This window comes from Myotis nattereri (genome assembly GCF_964212035.1).
Source record: "Myotis nattereri genome assembly, chromosome: 9".
NCBI lineage: Eukaryota > Metazoa > Chordata > Mammalia > Chiroptera > Vespertilionidae > Myotis > Myotis nattereri.
In genome coordinates, this window is record NC_138084.1 from 76,925,662 (window position 1) to 76,944,297 (window position 18,636).

The window sequence follows — 18,636 nt, forward strand, 5'->3', positions numbered from 1 at the left end:
CATTCCTCCGCCCAGTCTCAGAAAAAAGCTGCTTATTTCACAGAGGAAAAAACGACTAGTAGGAACTATATCAACTTTATTTTCAGTCATCATTTCTTCCTTGTTCTTTCCTATTAGTCTTCCCGTTTTCCTATTCCCTCCCTGTATGTGCCATAGCCTGTCCTCTCATGCTCTCAGAAACCGTTCTCAATTATCCCCTCTACCTGCTAGTTCTTTTCAACATCTCTCACAGGAGCGAAGGCTGAGGGGGTGTGGATACAGGGAGGGGCCCCAATCTCTCTAAGAACTGACTGGTGTGCTTAATTCTACACTACCTTCCTACATTCCGTTCTCAACACAGACTCCAGTAGTCCTCTTGAAATGGAAGTAGGATCCTATCACTTCTCTGCTCCATTCCCAATACTTGCCCACTTCATATACATCCCCTAAATCATCATCATGACACCATGCTCCTCACCCCACCTCCACCTTTCTGATCCCATCACTATCAGTCACCCTCTCCCCCATAACTCAGTTCTAGCCTTTTTCCTATTTCTCAACTCATTAAGCAAGCTTCTGAACCTGGGTCTTTTACTTGCTGTTTCCTCTGTCTACAATTACTAGAGGCCCATTGCACAAAATTCATGCGGGGTGGGGGGTGTCCCTCAGCCTGACCTGCACTCTCTCACACTCCGGGACCCCTCAGGGGATGTCCCACTGACGGCTTAGGCTTGCTCCCCTAAGCCAGTAGTCAGACATTCCTGGTGCTGCTGTGGAGGCTTTCGTCACCACGGCTGCACTGGCCAGCTGTGAGCCCGGCTTCTGGCTGAGCGGTGCTCCCCCTGTGGGAGCACACTGACCACCAGGGGGCAGCTCCTGCATTGAGTGTCTGCCCCCTGGTGGTCAGTGTGTGTCATAGCAACCAGTCCTTCCACCAGTCAATTTGCATATTAGCCTTTTATTATACAGAATATGGTTCATTCTCTCACCTAATGCAGGCCTCTACTCAGATGCCCACTTTATCAAAAAGGCCACACCTAACTACCTTACACAAACAGCAGCCTCTGTAGCTGCTTCCTTCCTGAGCCCCTTACCCTCATCCATTTGTCTCTATGGCACTTGTCACCACCTGACATTTTATTTACCGTCTGTCCCACCCTTTTCAAGGTAAACTCCATGGGCGTGAGGGCTGTTTATTCACGGCTGTTTCCCCAGTGCCCAACAGTGCCAGGCACAGGAGGCCATAGATTTTATGTGTGGAAAGGGAGGATCCCGTTTCTGGCTGAGCAGCTGGGTGGATGTCCAATGCTATGATGGAGGAGACTGCAGGCGTGGGGTCGAGTCAGCCCTGTGGCCATGTCCGGTGCAGATGCCTGAGACAACTCTAGGGCCGCTCTCTCTGGGGGTTCATCCAGTCCCTTGGCTTTACCTCCACCCATGCCACTGATCCCCAGAACGTACCTGCAGCCCAGATCTTTTTACTGAACTACAGATTCAGAGTTCATTGCCTACATACCCTCAAACTCAGCAAGTATAAAACTGAACTGATCTCAGAGGCCTACCTCACAAGAATCAGATTTGAGGTGCTGGATTGCCAGGAACACCCCCAATATCTGACTGGTTTTGTTAGAGGAGTTGGGCCACATGATTTTTTGGGACTGAAGGCCATGACCACCTCACAAACCGCATAGCTCCACTCTGTTGAGAAGGGGGTGGCTCCAAGGCTGTGATAGTGATGGTGGCAGATGGCAAGATGATGGCCCATTCAAGCACACTCAGCAGCCACGTTGTTAGCTAGCTTTTCACCGGGAATTGGAAGGACCAAAAGGTTGCTCTGTGGCTTCCTGCTGGGTTTAGGTTAAAGGTGGAAGCCCATTGATGAGTTAATCCTAAAAGCACTCCTGGATGATCACACAGAAGCATGAAGGTGGCAGAGGAATCCCTTTCTGTGAGATTTTAGTTGGAGATTCCTAGGGGGAAATCTGCACACGTGTCAGGGAAGACAGGAAGCCCAGTCACATCACTGAGAGAAAAACCCAGCAGCTAACCTGGGGACTTGCAGTGGGATGGGGCAGGCAAGGCCATCCGCCTGCACGGGCAGCAGCCCAGATGCTGTGTTCACATCACTCCAGTAAGAGGACAACGGGGTCACCTGAGGGACTACAAGGCCGTGATGGGGCCACAGTGAAGTCAGCCCTGGAGAGGTCAGGTGGCTTCCCAAGGCTTCCTCAACAACTCAACCCCTCTGTACCACACAGTGTGTTCCTTCACCCACTCAATTCACTGACTTATCTACTCAAGAAACCCTGAGAGGTGAATTATACACTGGTTTTGCCTTCAGGGAGCCCACTGTCTAGACCAGTGGTTCTCAACCTTGGCTGCACATTAGAATCACCTGGGAATCTTTTTAAAATCCGGATTTCTGGGCCTCATCCTCCAGAAATTCTGTTTCTTTGTTACTCATGTTGTGACCCCACCCCATAACAAAGAAACAGAATTTCTGGAGGATGAGGCCCAGAAATCCGGATTTTAAAAAGATTCCCAGGTGATTCTAATGTGCAGCCAAGGTTGAGAACCACTGGTCTAGAACATGGTGCTGTTGTTAAGTGTTTAGAAGTATTGTCATTGAAAAGTGCTATACATGGAATCAGAGAAGGTAAAAAGTTAAAATGAGGACTCTGTACTGGAATACAGTGGGGCCTTGACTTATGAGTGTCCCCACTAACGAGTTTTTTGAGGTACCAGCTGTCTCTCGGCCGATTTTTTGCATTGAGTTGATAGAGTAATTTGAGTTAATGAGCTCCTTAACGAGCTCGGTCTCCGAACAAATTAAACTCGTAAGTCAAGGCCCCACTGTACCTTAAAGGTTCCTCTCTCCTCCACAGTCCATGATTCTTTAAGTGTTGACCTATCCTATTTTTGTCACATATCTTGGTCTGCCACCTAACTATTGGGGGGAGGAGGGACTGAACAGAAATCCCACTCTTATACACCCAAATCAGCCCTCCTGAAGTGTCAAGAGTTATCATCCACCTGTATACCAACTAGAAACCTTGGGAGTCTTTCTCCGCTCTCTCCTGCAGAGAACCTGAATCTAGTCACTCCCCAAATCCTGTAGATCTGATCTCCTAACACCTCCCAAATGCTTTGCTTCTCTTCTCTGTGGCTTATGTCACTTCTCTGTTGCAGACCACCGTCATTACCTGCCTGCATGCATGACAGCCTCCAATTGGCTTCTCCTTAGTAACTCTTGCTCTGCTACAACACAGTAGTCACTGAATGCTGACCTAAAGCACCGACTCAACATATTTACAGCCAGAGAGGACCTTGTTTTTAGTACTGCCCAATGTAGACACCAGACCATATAAATCCAGAACACAAGAAAGCAACCAAACACGATGCTGTGGGGGAAACTCCCCAGTTTTATATATGTTTCCATTTTTTTAAAGCTATGTTCCTCACATTTTGGTCTAGTAAATTACAATATTGTTTCAAAATTACAAAATTACACAGTTTACTCTTTAAAAATATCATACCTGAATAACAGCACTAAACCAACATGTATTGCCAACATTTTTTAGCCCAACTGGCCAACCATCGACTCGCCTCCAGTCACTGGGATTGGGATTTTCTCCCCAGACTTCACAGCGTTTCCTCTTTGAGCGTTTAGTTTCTGCAGAGGTTGCCTCGTGCATCCTGCATGGTGCCAACATACCACACATCAGAAAAGGAAAAAGTTAAAGAACAACATGCTACATGGAGGATATTGGTAACCTTTCATAGGTAGTTCGAAACACCAACTATCTGCTGGGTAATCACTGGCTATATACTAATTATAAGATTATAACATAAGTGAAAAATAAGATTTAAACACATAGGTGTTAATCCTTCTATAATAGACAGTATTACTAATAAGGTGCTTCATGGAATTGAGTTGAGACTCAAGACTATTTATGGTAGTGTAGGAAAAGTTTTAGATTTCAGCAACAGTGCCCTCTCTCAGACCATGCCATTGAAAGAGGCAAGAGAGACACCCTGCTAAAGATAAGAGCCTCCGGCCCGGCCGGCATGGCTCAGTGGTTGAGTGTCCACCTATGAACCAAGTCAGGGCACAGGCCCAGGCTGCAGGTTCAATCCCCAGTGTGGGACGTGCAGGAGGCAGCCAATCAATGATTCCATCTCATCATTGATGTTTCTATCTCTCCCTCTCTTTTCCTCTCTGAAGTCAATAAAAATATATTTTTTAAAAAGAGCCTCCAAACTGTCTAGTACCCAAACCACAGCCCTGTGTTTCCCTGAAAGAATAACTCGACAGTACAAGGGAATAAACATATATGGAAACGGACAGGCCACCATGGGAACTGGATATTTGTGACAATTCCAGCCAGTCACCAAATTAGTACCAATTCAAATACTATCCCTGTTCACTTCTGAGACAGGGTAATTGAATCATTATTTCATTTTTAAAAATCAACATAACCCTCAAAGTTTACAAAGGCTCAATGATTATAAAGGGCATACATATTTATTGGATACTTACACTAGAATTCCCCCCGCCCCGCCCATAAATTAGCAATTATGAACTATATAACCTGCAGGCTTCTGCCCAAAGACCACAGGCTGCAATAAGACACTTATCATATTTGGCTTTTTCAAAAGTGAACCAGAGTAAGCTAAATTTAGTAAATTTTCCTTAAAAAATTTAATTCAGATGCAATTGAAGGAGCCTGAAAGAATAGTTCTTGAGTGGCACTCACAGAGCTATTGCCTTTGACCTACACACTAATGTAGGGAGCAAAGATTATAAATTAAATCAATTACCTGTTAAGATCTCTTCCATCAGTTTGAACTTTGGGGGACTCCAGTAGACTCAAAGCAATGGCAGCCTGAAGATCATCTTTGTTCTCATGAGTAAGGTCTATTACTTCTGCAAGATACATTGAACTTCAATTAGTCTACATGCAGGAAACACTGCCCTCCTGTCTGTATTGCAGGAAAAAAGTAAAAGCATTAACAAACCTAGATGTACTCAAACTCACACATGTTTACAAATGCCAAAAACCTGAACAAAACATTAGCAAACAGAATTCTGCTAATGTACAAAAAAAGATTCTATATTAAGACCAAGCTGAGTTCATTGTAGGAAACACTGAGTTAACATTAGAAAAGAGACCAGTAAAATTCACTATCTTAACATTTCAAGGAAGAAAATGATAATCTCAAAATACAGAAAAAGTAGTTAACATTCAACCTCTATTCAAGCATAAAAACTCTAAATTAACTAGAAAGAGAATATTCTTAGGCTGAGAAAGAGTATCCATGAAAAGCCCACAGCACACTTTGTACTTAATGGTGAAATGTCAAACACATTTCCTTTAAAACGAAGACTAAGATGTCTACTATCAAGGCTTTTTTGTTCACTATGGTTCTTAAAGTTCTGGTCAGTGCAATAAGAAAAGAAAAATTAAATTTTTTAAAAATAGGAGAATTGGAAAATAAGAAACAAAGCTGTCATAACTCATAGATAATGATCACCTACAAGAGAAGTCCAAAATAATCTATAGTCAATACCTGTAATTAATAAAATGTGGTTAGAAAAAAGTTAAGTAAATTTTGCCGAAACCGGTTTGGCTCAGTGGATAGAGCGTCGGCCTGCAGACTGAAAGGTCCCAGGTTCGATTCCGGTCAAGGGCATGTACCTGGGTTGCGTGCACATCCCCAGTGGGAGATGTGCAGGAGGCAGCTGATCGGTGTATCTCTCACATCGATGTTTCTAACTCTCTATCTCTCTCCCTTCCTCTCTGTAAAAAATCAATAAAATATATTTAAAAAAAAAAATTTCTATACATGGACAATGAAGAATATTTAATTTAAAAATAAAGAACCCACAAAATTGTAGTAATCAAGATTGTGGGCTACTGGCATAAAGACAAACATACAGATCAAGGGGACAGACTTCAGTGGAATAGAAACAAACCTCATATTTACGGTGAACTGCTTTTCATCACAGGTACAAAGATAATACAGTACAGAAAGACTATATTTTCAACAAATGGTACTGGAACAACTGCATATTCACACACAAAAGAATGACTTTAAACCCCTTCCTCACACCATTTAAAAACATGACCTTGTGACCGCATGATAACAGCTAAAACTGTAAAACTCTTAGAAGAAAACACTGTAATTCTTTGTGATACTGAATTAAGCAATGGCACCTCAGAGATGACATCCAAAGCACAAATAACCAAAGCAAAAAAAAATAGATAGATTTGACATCAATTTTTTTTTAATTTTTTCCCACATTTTTTAATAAATCTTTATTGTTCAGATTATTAGTTGTTCCTTTTTTCCACCTATAGCTCCCCTCCACCTAGTTCCCACCCCACTCTCTGCCCTTACACCCCACCCCACTGTCCTCATCCATACGATTTTTGTCCAGTCTCTTCCCACAGCCCCCATACCCCTTCCCCTGCCCCGCCCCGAGAATTGTCAGTCCACTCCCTTTCTATGCCCCTGATTCTATTATATTCACCAGTTTATTCTGTTCATCAGATTTTTTATTCACTTGATTTTTAGATTCACTTGTTGATAGATATGTATTTGTTGTTCATAATTTGTATCTTTACCTTTTTCTTCTACCTCTTCTTAAAGAATACCTTTCAGCATTTCATATCATACTGATTTGGTGGTGATGAACTCCTTTAGCTTTTTCTTATCTGTGAAGCTCTTTATCTGACCTTCAATTCTGAATGATAGCTTTGCTGGATAAAGTAATCTTGGTTGTAGGTTCTTGGCATTCATCACTTTCAATATTTCTTGCCACTCCCTTCTGGCCTGCAAAGTTTCTGTTGAGAAATCAGCTGACAATCATATGGGTACTCCCTTGTAGGTAACTGACTTTTTTTCTCTTGCTGCTTTTAAGAGTCTCCCTTTGTTTTTTGCCCTTGGCATTTTAATTATGATGAGTCTTGGTGTGGTCCTCTTTGGATTCCTTTTGTTTGGGGTTCTCTGCACTTCCTGGACTTGTAAGTCTATTTCTTTCACCAAATAGGGGAAGTTTTCTGTCATTATTTCTTCAAATAGGTTTTAAATATCTTGCTCTCTCTATTCTTCTGGCACCCCTATAATTCGGATGTTGGTACACTTGAAGTTGTCCCAGAGGCTCCTTACACTATCTTCGTATTTTTGGATTCTTTTTGCTTTTTGCTTTTCAGGTTGGGTGTTTTTTACTTCTTCGTATTTCAAATCTTTGACTTGATTCTTGGGAACCTCTTGTCTGCTGTTGGATCTCTGTGTATTATTCTTTATTTCAGTCAGTGTATGCTTAATTTCTAGTTGGTCCTTTTACATATCCTCAAGGGTCTCACTAAATTTATCAGCGGTTTCTAGAAAGTTCTTGAAAAACCTTCAAAGTGTGGTTTTGAACTCTATATCTAGTTGTTTGCTTTCCTCCATTTCTGTCATTTGTGATCTGTTTCTTTGTCTCCGCATTTTTTATGCTTCCCTGTGTTGATAGAGTGGCTTTCTGTGCTAGGTATCCTATAGGGCCCAGTGGCTCAGCCTCCCCAATGACCTGAGGTGGACACTCTTGGTGCACCCCCTTTGTGGGCTGTGTGCACAGTCTGGTTGTAGTTAAGTCTTGACTGTTGTAGATATCACTGGGAGGAATTGACCTCCAGGCCAATTGGCTGTGAGAATCAGCTGTGTCTACAGTGGGAGAACTTCTGTGCTGAAGACACCCTTATGAGGCAAGACTTGCTTCAGTGGGGCTTTGGTGCTCACTGAGTCTGCCCCCTGAGTGTGTCCCTTATGGATCTAAGAAGTTGTAATCTGGATGGTTCCACTCTGACCACTGGAGACACAGGCTCTTGGATCTCTAAGGAGGTGCTAATTTAGCCTCTGCCTGAGGCTATCCAGCAGGAGCTACTGAGAGATCTGCAGGTTCCTCTTCCTTGTTTGGGTTTTGGAGGTGCCAGATGAGGCCCAGCTGTGAAGCAATGCAAGCTGCTGTGGGATTTGGGCCTTCTTTTGGATGTTTTGGGTCTTTCTGACCCAGTTGCAGTTTGTTAGGTAATTTTAGATCTCAAAGGGTCAGCCCATTCATATGCAAAAGCCTCTGCACACAGCTTGGGTGGGGCGGGGTCTCAGGGAATCAACAGGGCGGAGCAAACAGCTATGCTGATCCTCAGTCCTGCCCTAACAGGTCCTGGGTCTCAGTGTCCTGGTAACCGCTGCAAGCACCTCTGAGAGAAAGCCGCCCTCGAGTTCCGCCCAGTGCCAGACAGTTCAGTTTCTCCCCGTGTGAGTCTGGGTCCCCAGAGACTCGCCCAGAACTGGAGTCAGGGCCGCCAGGAGCTTGTGCCTCCCTCCTGATTGCAAAAGACACTGGCGTCCTCCGTTGCCAGCCCCTTTCTGTGCACTCGAGCCTCCATACCTCTGCACTTTACTTCCGCACCTCGTCTGAGTCTCAGTATGCTTTTCTCTTTCCTTCTAGTTGTAGAATTTCCACTCAGCCAGCCTTCCTGTGGTTCTGGATGATGTCTGTTTTGTCTTTTAGTTGTATTTTTGAAGTGGTTGTTCGAGGCAACAATTTCAGGTGTTTACCTATGCCGTCATCTTGGTTTCTCCAGCTCAAAATTTTTAAAAACCCACAAACCTTGGGCTTCAGAGGACACCAGCAAGAATGTGAAAAGAAAACCCACAGAATGCAAGAAAATTTTTGTAAATCAGGTATCCAATAAGGTACCTATATACAGACTACCTAAATTATTCCCGCAACTAAATAATGAAAAAAACAAATGCCCAGTTTTTTAAATGGGCAAATAATTTGGATAGACATTTTTTTGAAGAAGATATACAAATGGCCAATAGCACATGAAAAGAAGTTCAACATCATTAGCCATGCACACGTTACATGAATCAAAATAGCTCATAGCAGCCTTGCTTATAATAGCAAAAAATGTGAACAAACCCCAAAGTCAATAAATACATAAACTGTAGTATATTCAGACCATGAAATACTACACACCAGTGAAAATACGTGAACTACAGTTATAACTTTCAACATGAATGGGTCTCCCAAAATATTGATTTAAAAAGATCACTATGTGCACCAGACATATATACATATAAATGTATATGTATACATATATACATACACACACACAAAGAATATTCATACCAGCATTATTCAGAATAGTTCAAAATTACAAATAGACCAAATATCCATTAACACCATCTGACCCAGCTGATGGTTCCTTTCCCTTGGAAGCCTCCTTGACTTCCACAGTACCACTCTCCTGGTTCTCTTGGTTTTCCTGATCTCCCCGGACATTCCTGATCTCCCCAGACCACCTTTCACTGCGAGTGCCGGCTTGTTTAGTCACTGAAACTTTTCTCTTTTCTATACTGACTCCCTTGATGAGTTCATCCAGTCCCATAACTTTACATACCATTTACAGGTTTATGATTCCAAGTTGTATATCTATCTCCAGCGGATCTTTCCCCTGAACTACACATGTGGATCCCTACTGCCTCTTTTTTTATATATCTATTTTTATTGATTTCAGGGAGAGAGAGAGATATACAAACAAGAACAATGAGAGAGAATCATCAATTGGCTGCTTCTTGAATGCCCCCTAATCCGGGCATGTGCTCTGACTAGGAATCAATCTGTGACCTCCTGGCTCATAGGTCAATACTCAACCACTGAGCCACATCAGCTGGGCTCCACTGCATTTTGACACTCCACCTGAATGTCTAACAGGCACCCAAACTTAATATTGTCAAAACCGATCGCTTCATCTTCCATCCCAAATTTGCCCCATCTACAGTTATTCCCCTGTTGGATAAGTGCAACTCCATCATTTCAGCTGCTTAGGAAAAAACCCTGGAGTCACCTTTAACTCCTCTCTCACACACCCCTTGTCTCCTCTGTAAGCAAAGCCCACATAGCAGCACTTCTCACTCCTTAACCACTACATCCCAGTTCACCCAACACCATCTGCTATAGCCTCCTCACTGGTCCTGGGCTCCCTGCTCCGACCCATGCTCACTACCCACTACCCAACAGAGCAGTCAGAGTGACCTTAGAAAATGGGAACAGTTTACATCGCTCTTCGGATCCAGATTCTCCAGTGGCTTCCATCTAATTCAGAGGAAAGCCAAGCACTTACGCAAGCTATGCATGATCTGCCTCCTGTTCTCTCTACGGCCTCATCTCGTATTGCCCTCCTCACTCACAAAGCCTCAGCTCTGGCCTCCTTGCTGCTCCTTAAGCAAACCAATGTATATTCCCCCCCCCTAAGGCCTCACATGACTTACCCATTCTCAAAAGGCTCATCCTATTTCAAATCTAATCCTCAAAACTTTTTTCATTCCATCCTTTACTTTTTCTCTATGGTACTTAGCATGTTCTGATATGCTATATAATTTGTTTGTTCGTCTCCCCTTGGAAAACTAAGCAACATGAAGGCAGGGATTCTTATTCATTTTGTTCATCTTGTTTATTTTGTTCATCAGTGCCTGAAACAGTGCTTGGCACATAGCAGGGGCTCATTAAATAAGTGTGAATGAATGAATCACAAAAGTGCTTACAATTGTGCCTGGCACATGGTAACGGTTTAATCATTAGCTATCATTACCATTCTTTCCGAAGGGCTGATGTGGCAGACAGAAAATTCACACACACTCATCTGTTATTTTTTGCGAGTTCAAGCAGGACTGAGACAGGATGTACTTACTTGCTAATACTTCTTTGTTGGCAGCACTCCGCTCTGCTTCAGATGGTTCTGTAGCAACAGGGTCCTGACTGGGCTCCTTCACCCTTTCATCTGTGAGAAGACTGACTGCCAGAGTGATGTCACCGTTACTGGCCTAAGGAGAGGGGAAAGACTTCACAAGTAAAGCATCACAGCATTTAAAATGAGTACGTTAATTTCTTGCTTGGTTATAACTCTTTACTACCTGGAGACACGGAGTAAGTCTAGGCATAAGTCTGGGGGCGGGGGAATATGGTGCAGGATAGTAAGGCACTGTGTTTAAAACATTCTGTAGTGGTGACCACACTTGTAATTGTTTCTAATATTTTATTAGGAAAACTGTCTAACATTTACAATAGTAGAGGGAATGTATAATTGAACCCATGTACCAAGGTGGTCGATCTTGTTTTATCTATTCTGCCAGTCTCTCCCGGATACTTTGAAGCAAATCTTAAGCATCGTATCAGTTTATCAGTCAACATTTCAGAATGTATCTTTTTAAAACTATAACCCCTTAACAGTAAGTATCAAGTTTTTAAGTAAATTACTTCAAAGTTCCCTGACTCAAATATCCTTTAGTTTGTTTGAGTCAGGATCCATACCAAGTTTATAGTGTGCAATTGGTTGATATGTTCATAAACCTCTTTTACCCTGTCGGGTTCCCTGCACTGCAAGCCTCCCCCATCCATTTACATGTTGAAGATACTGGGTTATTTGACCTGTAGAGCTCTGTCCCTACATATACTTTCATTTAGGCATTAAAATAGCTTGAACTGACATAACCACAATAGGGACAGCTGTTTTAAAGCCTCTTGACTAACAGAAGCCTTGAAACTAACCTTCAGAGCTTCTTGAAGGAAGGAAGGGTCCTGAATGCCCGTGATTTCTCTCAGCTGATTTAACAGCATTTGGCAGCTCTATGTTTGAGAAACAAACAAACAAAACCGCAGACAAATGTCAGTCAGAAAGTAAACCTGGATACATTTAAAGTGTATAAGCATCTTAACAGACCAGGACTCGCCTCCCAGCAACACGGTGTGACTGCTGTGGGGTCTAGTCTCTCAGAATGTGCCCGGCTGCCACGCAGGCTATTCTGAGCTGAAAACCATTACAGCCTAACAAAATAGGAATCCACCTTCTCCTTTCCCACCTAAAGAGATTCAGACGAAAGCCTGCTTCAGGAAGGGACCCGAGCATCATCCCCACACTCACGTCAGCGCATGTGAATTAAGTGCAACCCATTGTTTCTGAGTCCACCTAGCAAGAATTTGCTTGCCACTTGGTCATCGACCAGTGAATTGCCTATTTCCCCTCAGGAATCCCAGACTCTTCTCCAAACTGGCATATCTGCCTCATTTTGCCTCAGTCTTTGGAATGTTCATGCCTATGTGAATATTCTATGTGCACGTTATTAAAATTTGATCTTCTCTATTAATCTGCTGTACGTTGTCTGAATTACTCAATCAGCCAGAAGAACTAAAGGAGTAAGGAAAAGTGTCCCCAGCCCCAACACTGTCAAGACACATTCTGAAATGCCACATCTATTACTCTCTTCAAAGTTTACTCGAGGAAAATACCTACAGAAGAAATATGAGTAAACAGTAAAACTGGAAGTATATAAAACATTTAAGTGTAATATTCTCGCCTGCAGGGATGCTTGAAGCGCCTCTGTGAGCAGCACATAAGTAAGGAGGTCATACACGGAGTGCAGGGATTCTGCAGGGATGTGAAGATGTGCTATTTTAAGCTTCACTGCACATACCATTTGTATGTGTCATTTTTTTTTACTGACAATGTTTCTAATCATGTGATTAACAAATGATATCACCAACATCATATTTAAAACTTAGGTTTAATTGCTTAAATGAAGTATAAAGCTAGAATTTTCTGAATTACAAATAAAATTCCAGGGGGACTACACTATGAAATGTTTTCACTGATCTGAACCATGGAAAACCCTATCTTGTGGTAACTCCTGGCTACCTCAAGATCAGTTTATAACCCCTTTTCAGCCTTAACATCTTCACTGGAGCACTCTGTCCTGTTTTGTTCAGACAAAAGTTAACACCAAACAACGATTTACAAGTAAGCCCAATTTAAACAATACGCTGTCTAACTGAAGACAATGATCACTTAGATGAATATTGAAAACAAAACAGTTCCAATTTACTTCATTGAGAAGACATCTAATTTATACCATTCCTAAGGTTACCCCAGAGCTAAGCGGGGCCTCAGAACTTACTGCTTCACCACTGCCTGTCTCTCAGCTCGTAATACGCCTCAAGTGGCACTGCCCGTTCACTGCCGCGGTAACAGAAACAGCAGCCTGTGTTCCTCAACAGCTGCGGCCAGGACAACACCCACGGTCATGCGACTGGAAATAACTAAGTGCAGCACCCCTGTGGGCAGTCTTTCTGCTCAGTGCAGGTCGCAGTCATAGGCCAGAAATGGAACCGTCACTGCTGAGACCAGCAGCCTCTGAGGCGGTGAGTCTTGTCAAAGGAAGTCGCTGCCTGTGGACTGGGAGAGTGACTCTCAGGCTAGCAGGTGTCCAGATTTAGCCTTGGCAAATGCCGAAAACACAAAGCATGCGGTTTTTAGAAAAATAAAATGTTAAAACGTTTCCTCCAAACGAACTCTAATTCCATTTTATTTTATTGGGTAAAGGTATGTGAATCTATACATCTTAATCATACTCAGTTTTCTAAGAATCAAAATCAACATATCCCAAAAAGAGGGGGGGTAACTGGGAGGGAAATGAGTAGAGCATTAAACCTACATCACATCTTCACCTTAAATTACTCTGAACATCAACTGACACTTAGGATTCACAGAAAATAATCCCAACAAAAAGTAACAAGTAACAGACGCTGCTTACTTTTAGCCAGGTGTTCTTCTAAACACTTCACATGTATTAATTAATTTAACTCAGAGTGCCAATGTCAATCAGTGAAACATGGTATTAAATATTAAATAATTTACTAATCATTTTATTTGTCCATGGATTAAAGTCCCTTTTCCCTTTTCCCTTTCCCCTTTTCCCACTTTGTAACGAGTAACAGGGGACAGCAATACATCTAGAAAAATACACCCAGGAAAGGAAAATACTCTGTTTCCCTTTTTTTTATTATTTTTTAAAAATATGTTTTTATTGATTTTTAGAGAGAGAGGAAGGGAGAGGGATAAAGAGAAACATCGATGAGAGAGGAAGTCATCAATTGGCTGCCTTCTGCACAGCCCCCACTGGGGATCAAGCCCGCAACCCAGGCATGTGCTCTGACTGGGAATCAAACTAGCGACCTCTTGGTTCCTGGATCAATACTCAACCACTGAGCCATACCAACTGGACTTAGTTTCCTTTTTGTAAAGTTATTGGGCAGAGATGACAACTTTGTAAAATCATTTTGTACCGCTCTAAGAATGATGTTCTACATGTAAACTTAAATCTAAATTCCTCATCTTGCTAGTTTTCAAAGATTCTACCCTGCCCTACTTACTCAACCTTTTCTCCTACACCATCCCTTACCTCACAAACTCAATTGAAGTGTTTATATTATTTCTAGTAATACCTCCTACATTTGACTGACCATGGAATGTTAACCTACTGTCAATGGTTAGATTCATCTTTTTTTTTTAAAGTGTTTTTATTGATTTTACAGGAAGAGGAAGGGGGGGGGGGAGAGAAAGAGAAACACTGATGGGTTGCCTCCCACACACACCCCGACTAGGGACTGGGGATAGAACCTGCAACCCAGTTACATGCCCTTGATTAGGAATCGAACCCAGGACCCTTCGGTGCCTGGGCCGAGGCTCGAACCACTGTGAAACACCAGCCAGGGTGCATGACTCAATCTTAATAAACATTCACCTAAACCTAATTTCTTAAACAGTACACACAACTAAAATCCTATTAAGTACTATATACTAAATGTTGATTTTATAGTAACATTCCAACCAAGAGCACTAGGACCCTGCTGTATCACTAACTAATGGTTTCTCCTGGGACTGCACAGGAAGCTGATTTGAATATTAACTGCACCACCACCATGCTGCTATATATAGTACACACCCACGAGACAGGATAGAGCTTGTGCTCCAGTCGTGATCAAGTCAAATAACTGGCAAGAGTCAACAGGTCTGCATTTCCTTAGATGAATTCACATTATTTTCGTAAAACAAGAAATACTCTCGCCTCGGCCCAGGTGGCTCAGTGGTTGACGTCGACCTATGAACCAGGAGGTTACAGTTAGATCCTTAGTCGGGGGATATGTCCAAGCTGTGGGCTCAATCTCCGATCGTGCAGGAGGCAGCCGATCAATGATTCTTTCTCATCATTGATGTTTCTCTCTCTCCCTATCCCTTCCTCTCTGAAATCAATAAAGGTACATGTAAATAAAAAAAAAATAAAAAAAAGTACTCTCGCCCAGAGGCAGTGAAGAAAGAGGCACCGGAAAGAAGGAGCTCCCACTCTGGACCTGGGCTACTTGGCGGTTCTGTGTAACCCAGTCCACTCCTCAGGACTGAGGTCTGCTTACAGCAACACAGTAACTCATCCGTAACAGGCAGTAAATAGGATTAGCAGACAATAAAAACATTAAGCATCAAGTTGTTGTAATAAACAATAACTGGCCTAATCCTACAGCAAACTAATTGAAACTCTTTGTTCAGATGAGGCAAATTGGTGAGATCATTAATTAAGAATTTTATCTTAAAATGCCCAGTTTAGTATTGGGACAAGGAGCAGCGAGGGATGCTATTTCATTACTCTAATGCATGCATTTCCTGAACTCAATTGTCTATTCTTATAAAGACATTTCTATAAAGATAAACTAAAAAATAACACAAAGTGTTTCTATTGGTTGGAGCACCCTCACGTACACCAATGGGTGGTGGATTCGATCCCCCATTAAGGACCTGATTGATGTTTCTCATTTTGATGTTTCTCTCTTTCTCTCTCCAACTTCCTCTCTAAAATCAAATATAAAAAAACAACCCTAAGTACATATTGATAAATGTTCCTTTACTCCAAAGAACTTCTAAGGTGTGCCTAATAAAATTTCCTCCAAAATTAAAGATCTGGCTTTCTAATTTTAAAATAAAACTTAAGTACACAAGAAAAGCAAAATAATAATTTTAGGAGTTAAAGAAAATATATAGCAACAACTCCAGAAGTCCAGTATAGACAACAGGGTCTTAATGTATGCTGAGACTGCTGCTAATCTTTCCAACTTCCACAAAACAAGAAGTCCACAAAAGCCCTGGTGCTTTTTCCGTATTTCTTCCAGCAACAACTCTATGCTGGTCCAATTTACTGATAAAGCAGAAAGCTAACATACAAACAAGAAAATTCTGAGATGACCTAAATTAAAATCGTAGAGGACAGAGAAAGGGACAGAACAGTGGGCGGCTCATAACTGTGGACCAGCTTGGATTAACTAACGGCTGCTCACATTACAGTATATTTGCTGGAATTTAGGATTAATTTCCAGGTGGCTATAATCCACAGGATCGGACACTTCTTCCTTACAGACTCTGTTACACCTATCCCAGATCTAGCCTCTTACCTTCTCCCATCCCCTTTGTCTAGAGCAAATGTGTAAATCCTTTCAGAAGGGCTTAGAAATAGATCTTTCTCTCCCCACCCGCAGTGATGTATAAAAACATTGCAAAGTTCCAGGATGATGGATGGACATGCTGTCCCACGTGGCGATGCTGCTGTGGCTGGTTTACACTCCATGCCCCAAAACGGCCCTCTTTCTCTTTATTTACTTTTTCGGCTCACAATGACCTGATATACCCTTTTATTTAAAAAACACTTCAGCAGTACAAGTTAAAATTCTTTGTTTAACAGTGCCATAGGCAGGCTATGACTCTCTAAAAATGACAAATAGCAGTTTTTTGTGGACCCAACTAAATCCCCTGAAACAGGGTACTCTATAACTTATGTTAATAATGCAGAAAGTCATTTGAAAATGACTGTTTCAATTCATTAACTGGCTTTAAGGTTTTCAAAAGCTTTAAGAGTTTTTAAAATTTAGGTCTGGGGTGGGGGGTGGGTGCAGGCTAGAAGGGGTCAATGGGGATAAATAGGGGAAAATCTGTAATACTTTCAACAGTAAAGAAATTTAAAAAAATTTAGTCACTCATACAGTATAGAGGGGTTTAAGTTGGAATTAAAAGGAAAAAAAAGATTCTACAACTAGAAGGAAAGAGAAAAGCACACTGAGACTCAGAGGAGGTGCGGAAGTAAAGTGCAGAGGTACGAAGGTGCACACGGCAAGGGCCGGCAACTGAGGACGCGGCTATCTTTTTCAATCCGGAGGGAGTCTCAAGCCCCCGACTGCTCTGAACTCCAGTTCCGAGTGAGTCTCTGGGGACCCAGACTCATATAGGAAGAAACTGGACTGTCTGGCAGAAGGCAGAACTCGGAATTCGAGGGCAGCTTTCTCTCAGAGGTGCTTGCAGCTACTACTGGGACACTGAGACACGGGCCCCTTAGGGCAGGTCTGAGGATCAACCATAGCTTCTTGCTCCACCCTATTGATTCCAAGACCCCGCCCCACCCAAGCTGCTGCAGAGGCTTTTGCATATGAATGCCCTGACCCTTTACAATCTGAAAATTACCTAACAAACTGCAGCTGGGCCAGACAGACCCAGAACTTCCAAGAGAAGGGCCAAGGCCACACAGCAGCTTGCATTGCTTCACAGCTGGGCCTCATTTGGGCACCTCCAAACCCCAAACAAGGAAGGGGAATCTGCAGATCTCTTCGTAGCTCCTGCTGGGTAGCCTCAGGCAGAGGCTAAATTAGCACCTCCTTAGACCCAAGAGCCAGTGTACCCAGTGGTCAGAGTGGGACCATCCAATTACAACTCCTCAGATCCATAAGGGACACACTTAGGGGGCAGACTCAGTGAGCACCAAAGCCCCACTGAAGCAAGTCTTGCCTCATAAGGGTGTCTTCAGCACAGAAGTTCTCCCACTGTACACACAGTTGATTCTCACAGCCAATTGGCCTGGCGGTCAATTCCTCCCAGTGATATCTACAACAATCAAGGCTTAACTACAAGACTGTGCACACAGCCCACAAAGGAGTGCACCAAGAGTGTCCACCTCAGGTCATTGGGGAGGCTGAGCCACTGGGCCCTATAGGACACCTAGCACGGAAAGCCACTCTATCAACACAGGGAAGCATAAAAAATGCAGAGACAAAGAAACAGATCACAAATGACAGAAATGGAGGAAAGCAAACGACTGGATATAGAGTTCAAAACCACACTTTGAAGGTTTTTCAAGAACTTTCTAGAAACCACCGATAAATTTAGTAAGATCCTCAAAAAGACTGGTGAGACCGCCGATAAATGTAGTGAGACCCTCAAGAAATCTAGTGAGACCCTCGAGGTTATGAAAAAGGACCAACTAGAAATTAAGCATACACTGACTGAAATAAAGGATATTATGCAGAGTTCCAACAGCAGACTAGAGAATCGCAAGAATCAAGTCAAAGATTTGAAATACGAAGAAGCAAAAAACACCCAACCAGAAAAGCAAAATGAAAAAAGAATCCAAAAATACGAAGATAGTATAAGGAGCCTCTGGGACAGCTTCACGCGTACCAACATTCGAATTATAGGGGTGCCAGAAGAAGAGAGAGAGCAAGATATTGAAAACCTACTTGAAGAAATAATGACAGAAAACTTCCCCAATTTGGTGGAAGAAATAGACTTACAAGTCCAGGAAGTGCAGAGAACCCCAAACAAAAGGAATCCAAAGAGGACCACACCAAGACTCATCATAATTAAAATGCCAAGGGCAAAAGACAAAGAGAGAATCTTAAAAGCAGCAAGAGAAAGACAGACAGTTACCTACAAGGGAGTACCCATATGATTGTCAGCT

General features: G+C 42.6%; 1 protein-coding gene across 3 annotated transcripts in view; it reads right to left on the reverse strand.

Moving 5' to 3' along the window:
* USP28 (ubiquitin specific peptidase 28) overlaps nt 1–18,636 on the reverse strand; it is a gene marked incomplete at its 3' end in the record, with an annotated part of 74,540 nt that overhangs the window by 40,106 nt on the left and 15,798 nt on the right. For all 3 annotated transcript variants that reach the window (XM_081100156.1, XM_081100155.1, XM_081100157.1), the window contains exons 2-5: nt 11,582–11,659; nt 10,725–10,857; nt 4,801–4,906; nt 3,516–3,675 (exon numbers count right to left, since the gene is read on the reverse strand). In XM_081100156.1, coding sequence (XP_080956282.1) covers nt 3,516–3,675; nt 4,801–4,906; nt 10,725–10,857; nt 11,582–11,659 — 477 coding nt within the window. The remainder of the gene's footprint in view (nt 1–3,515; nt 3,676–4,800; nt 4,907–10,724; nt 10,858–11,581; nt 11,660–18,636) is intronic.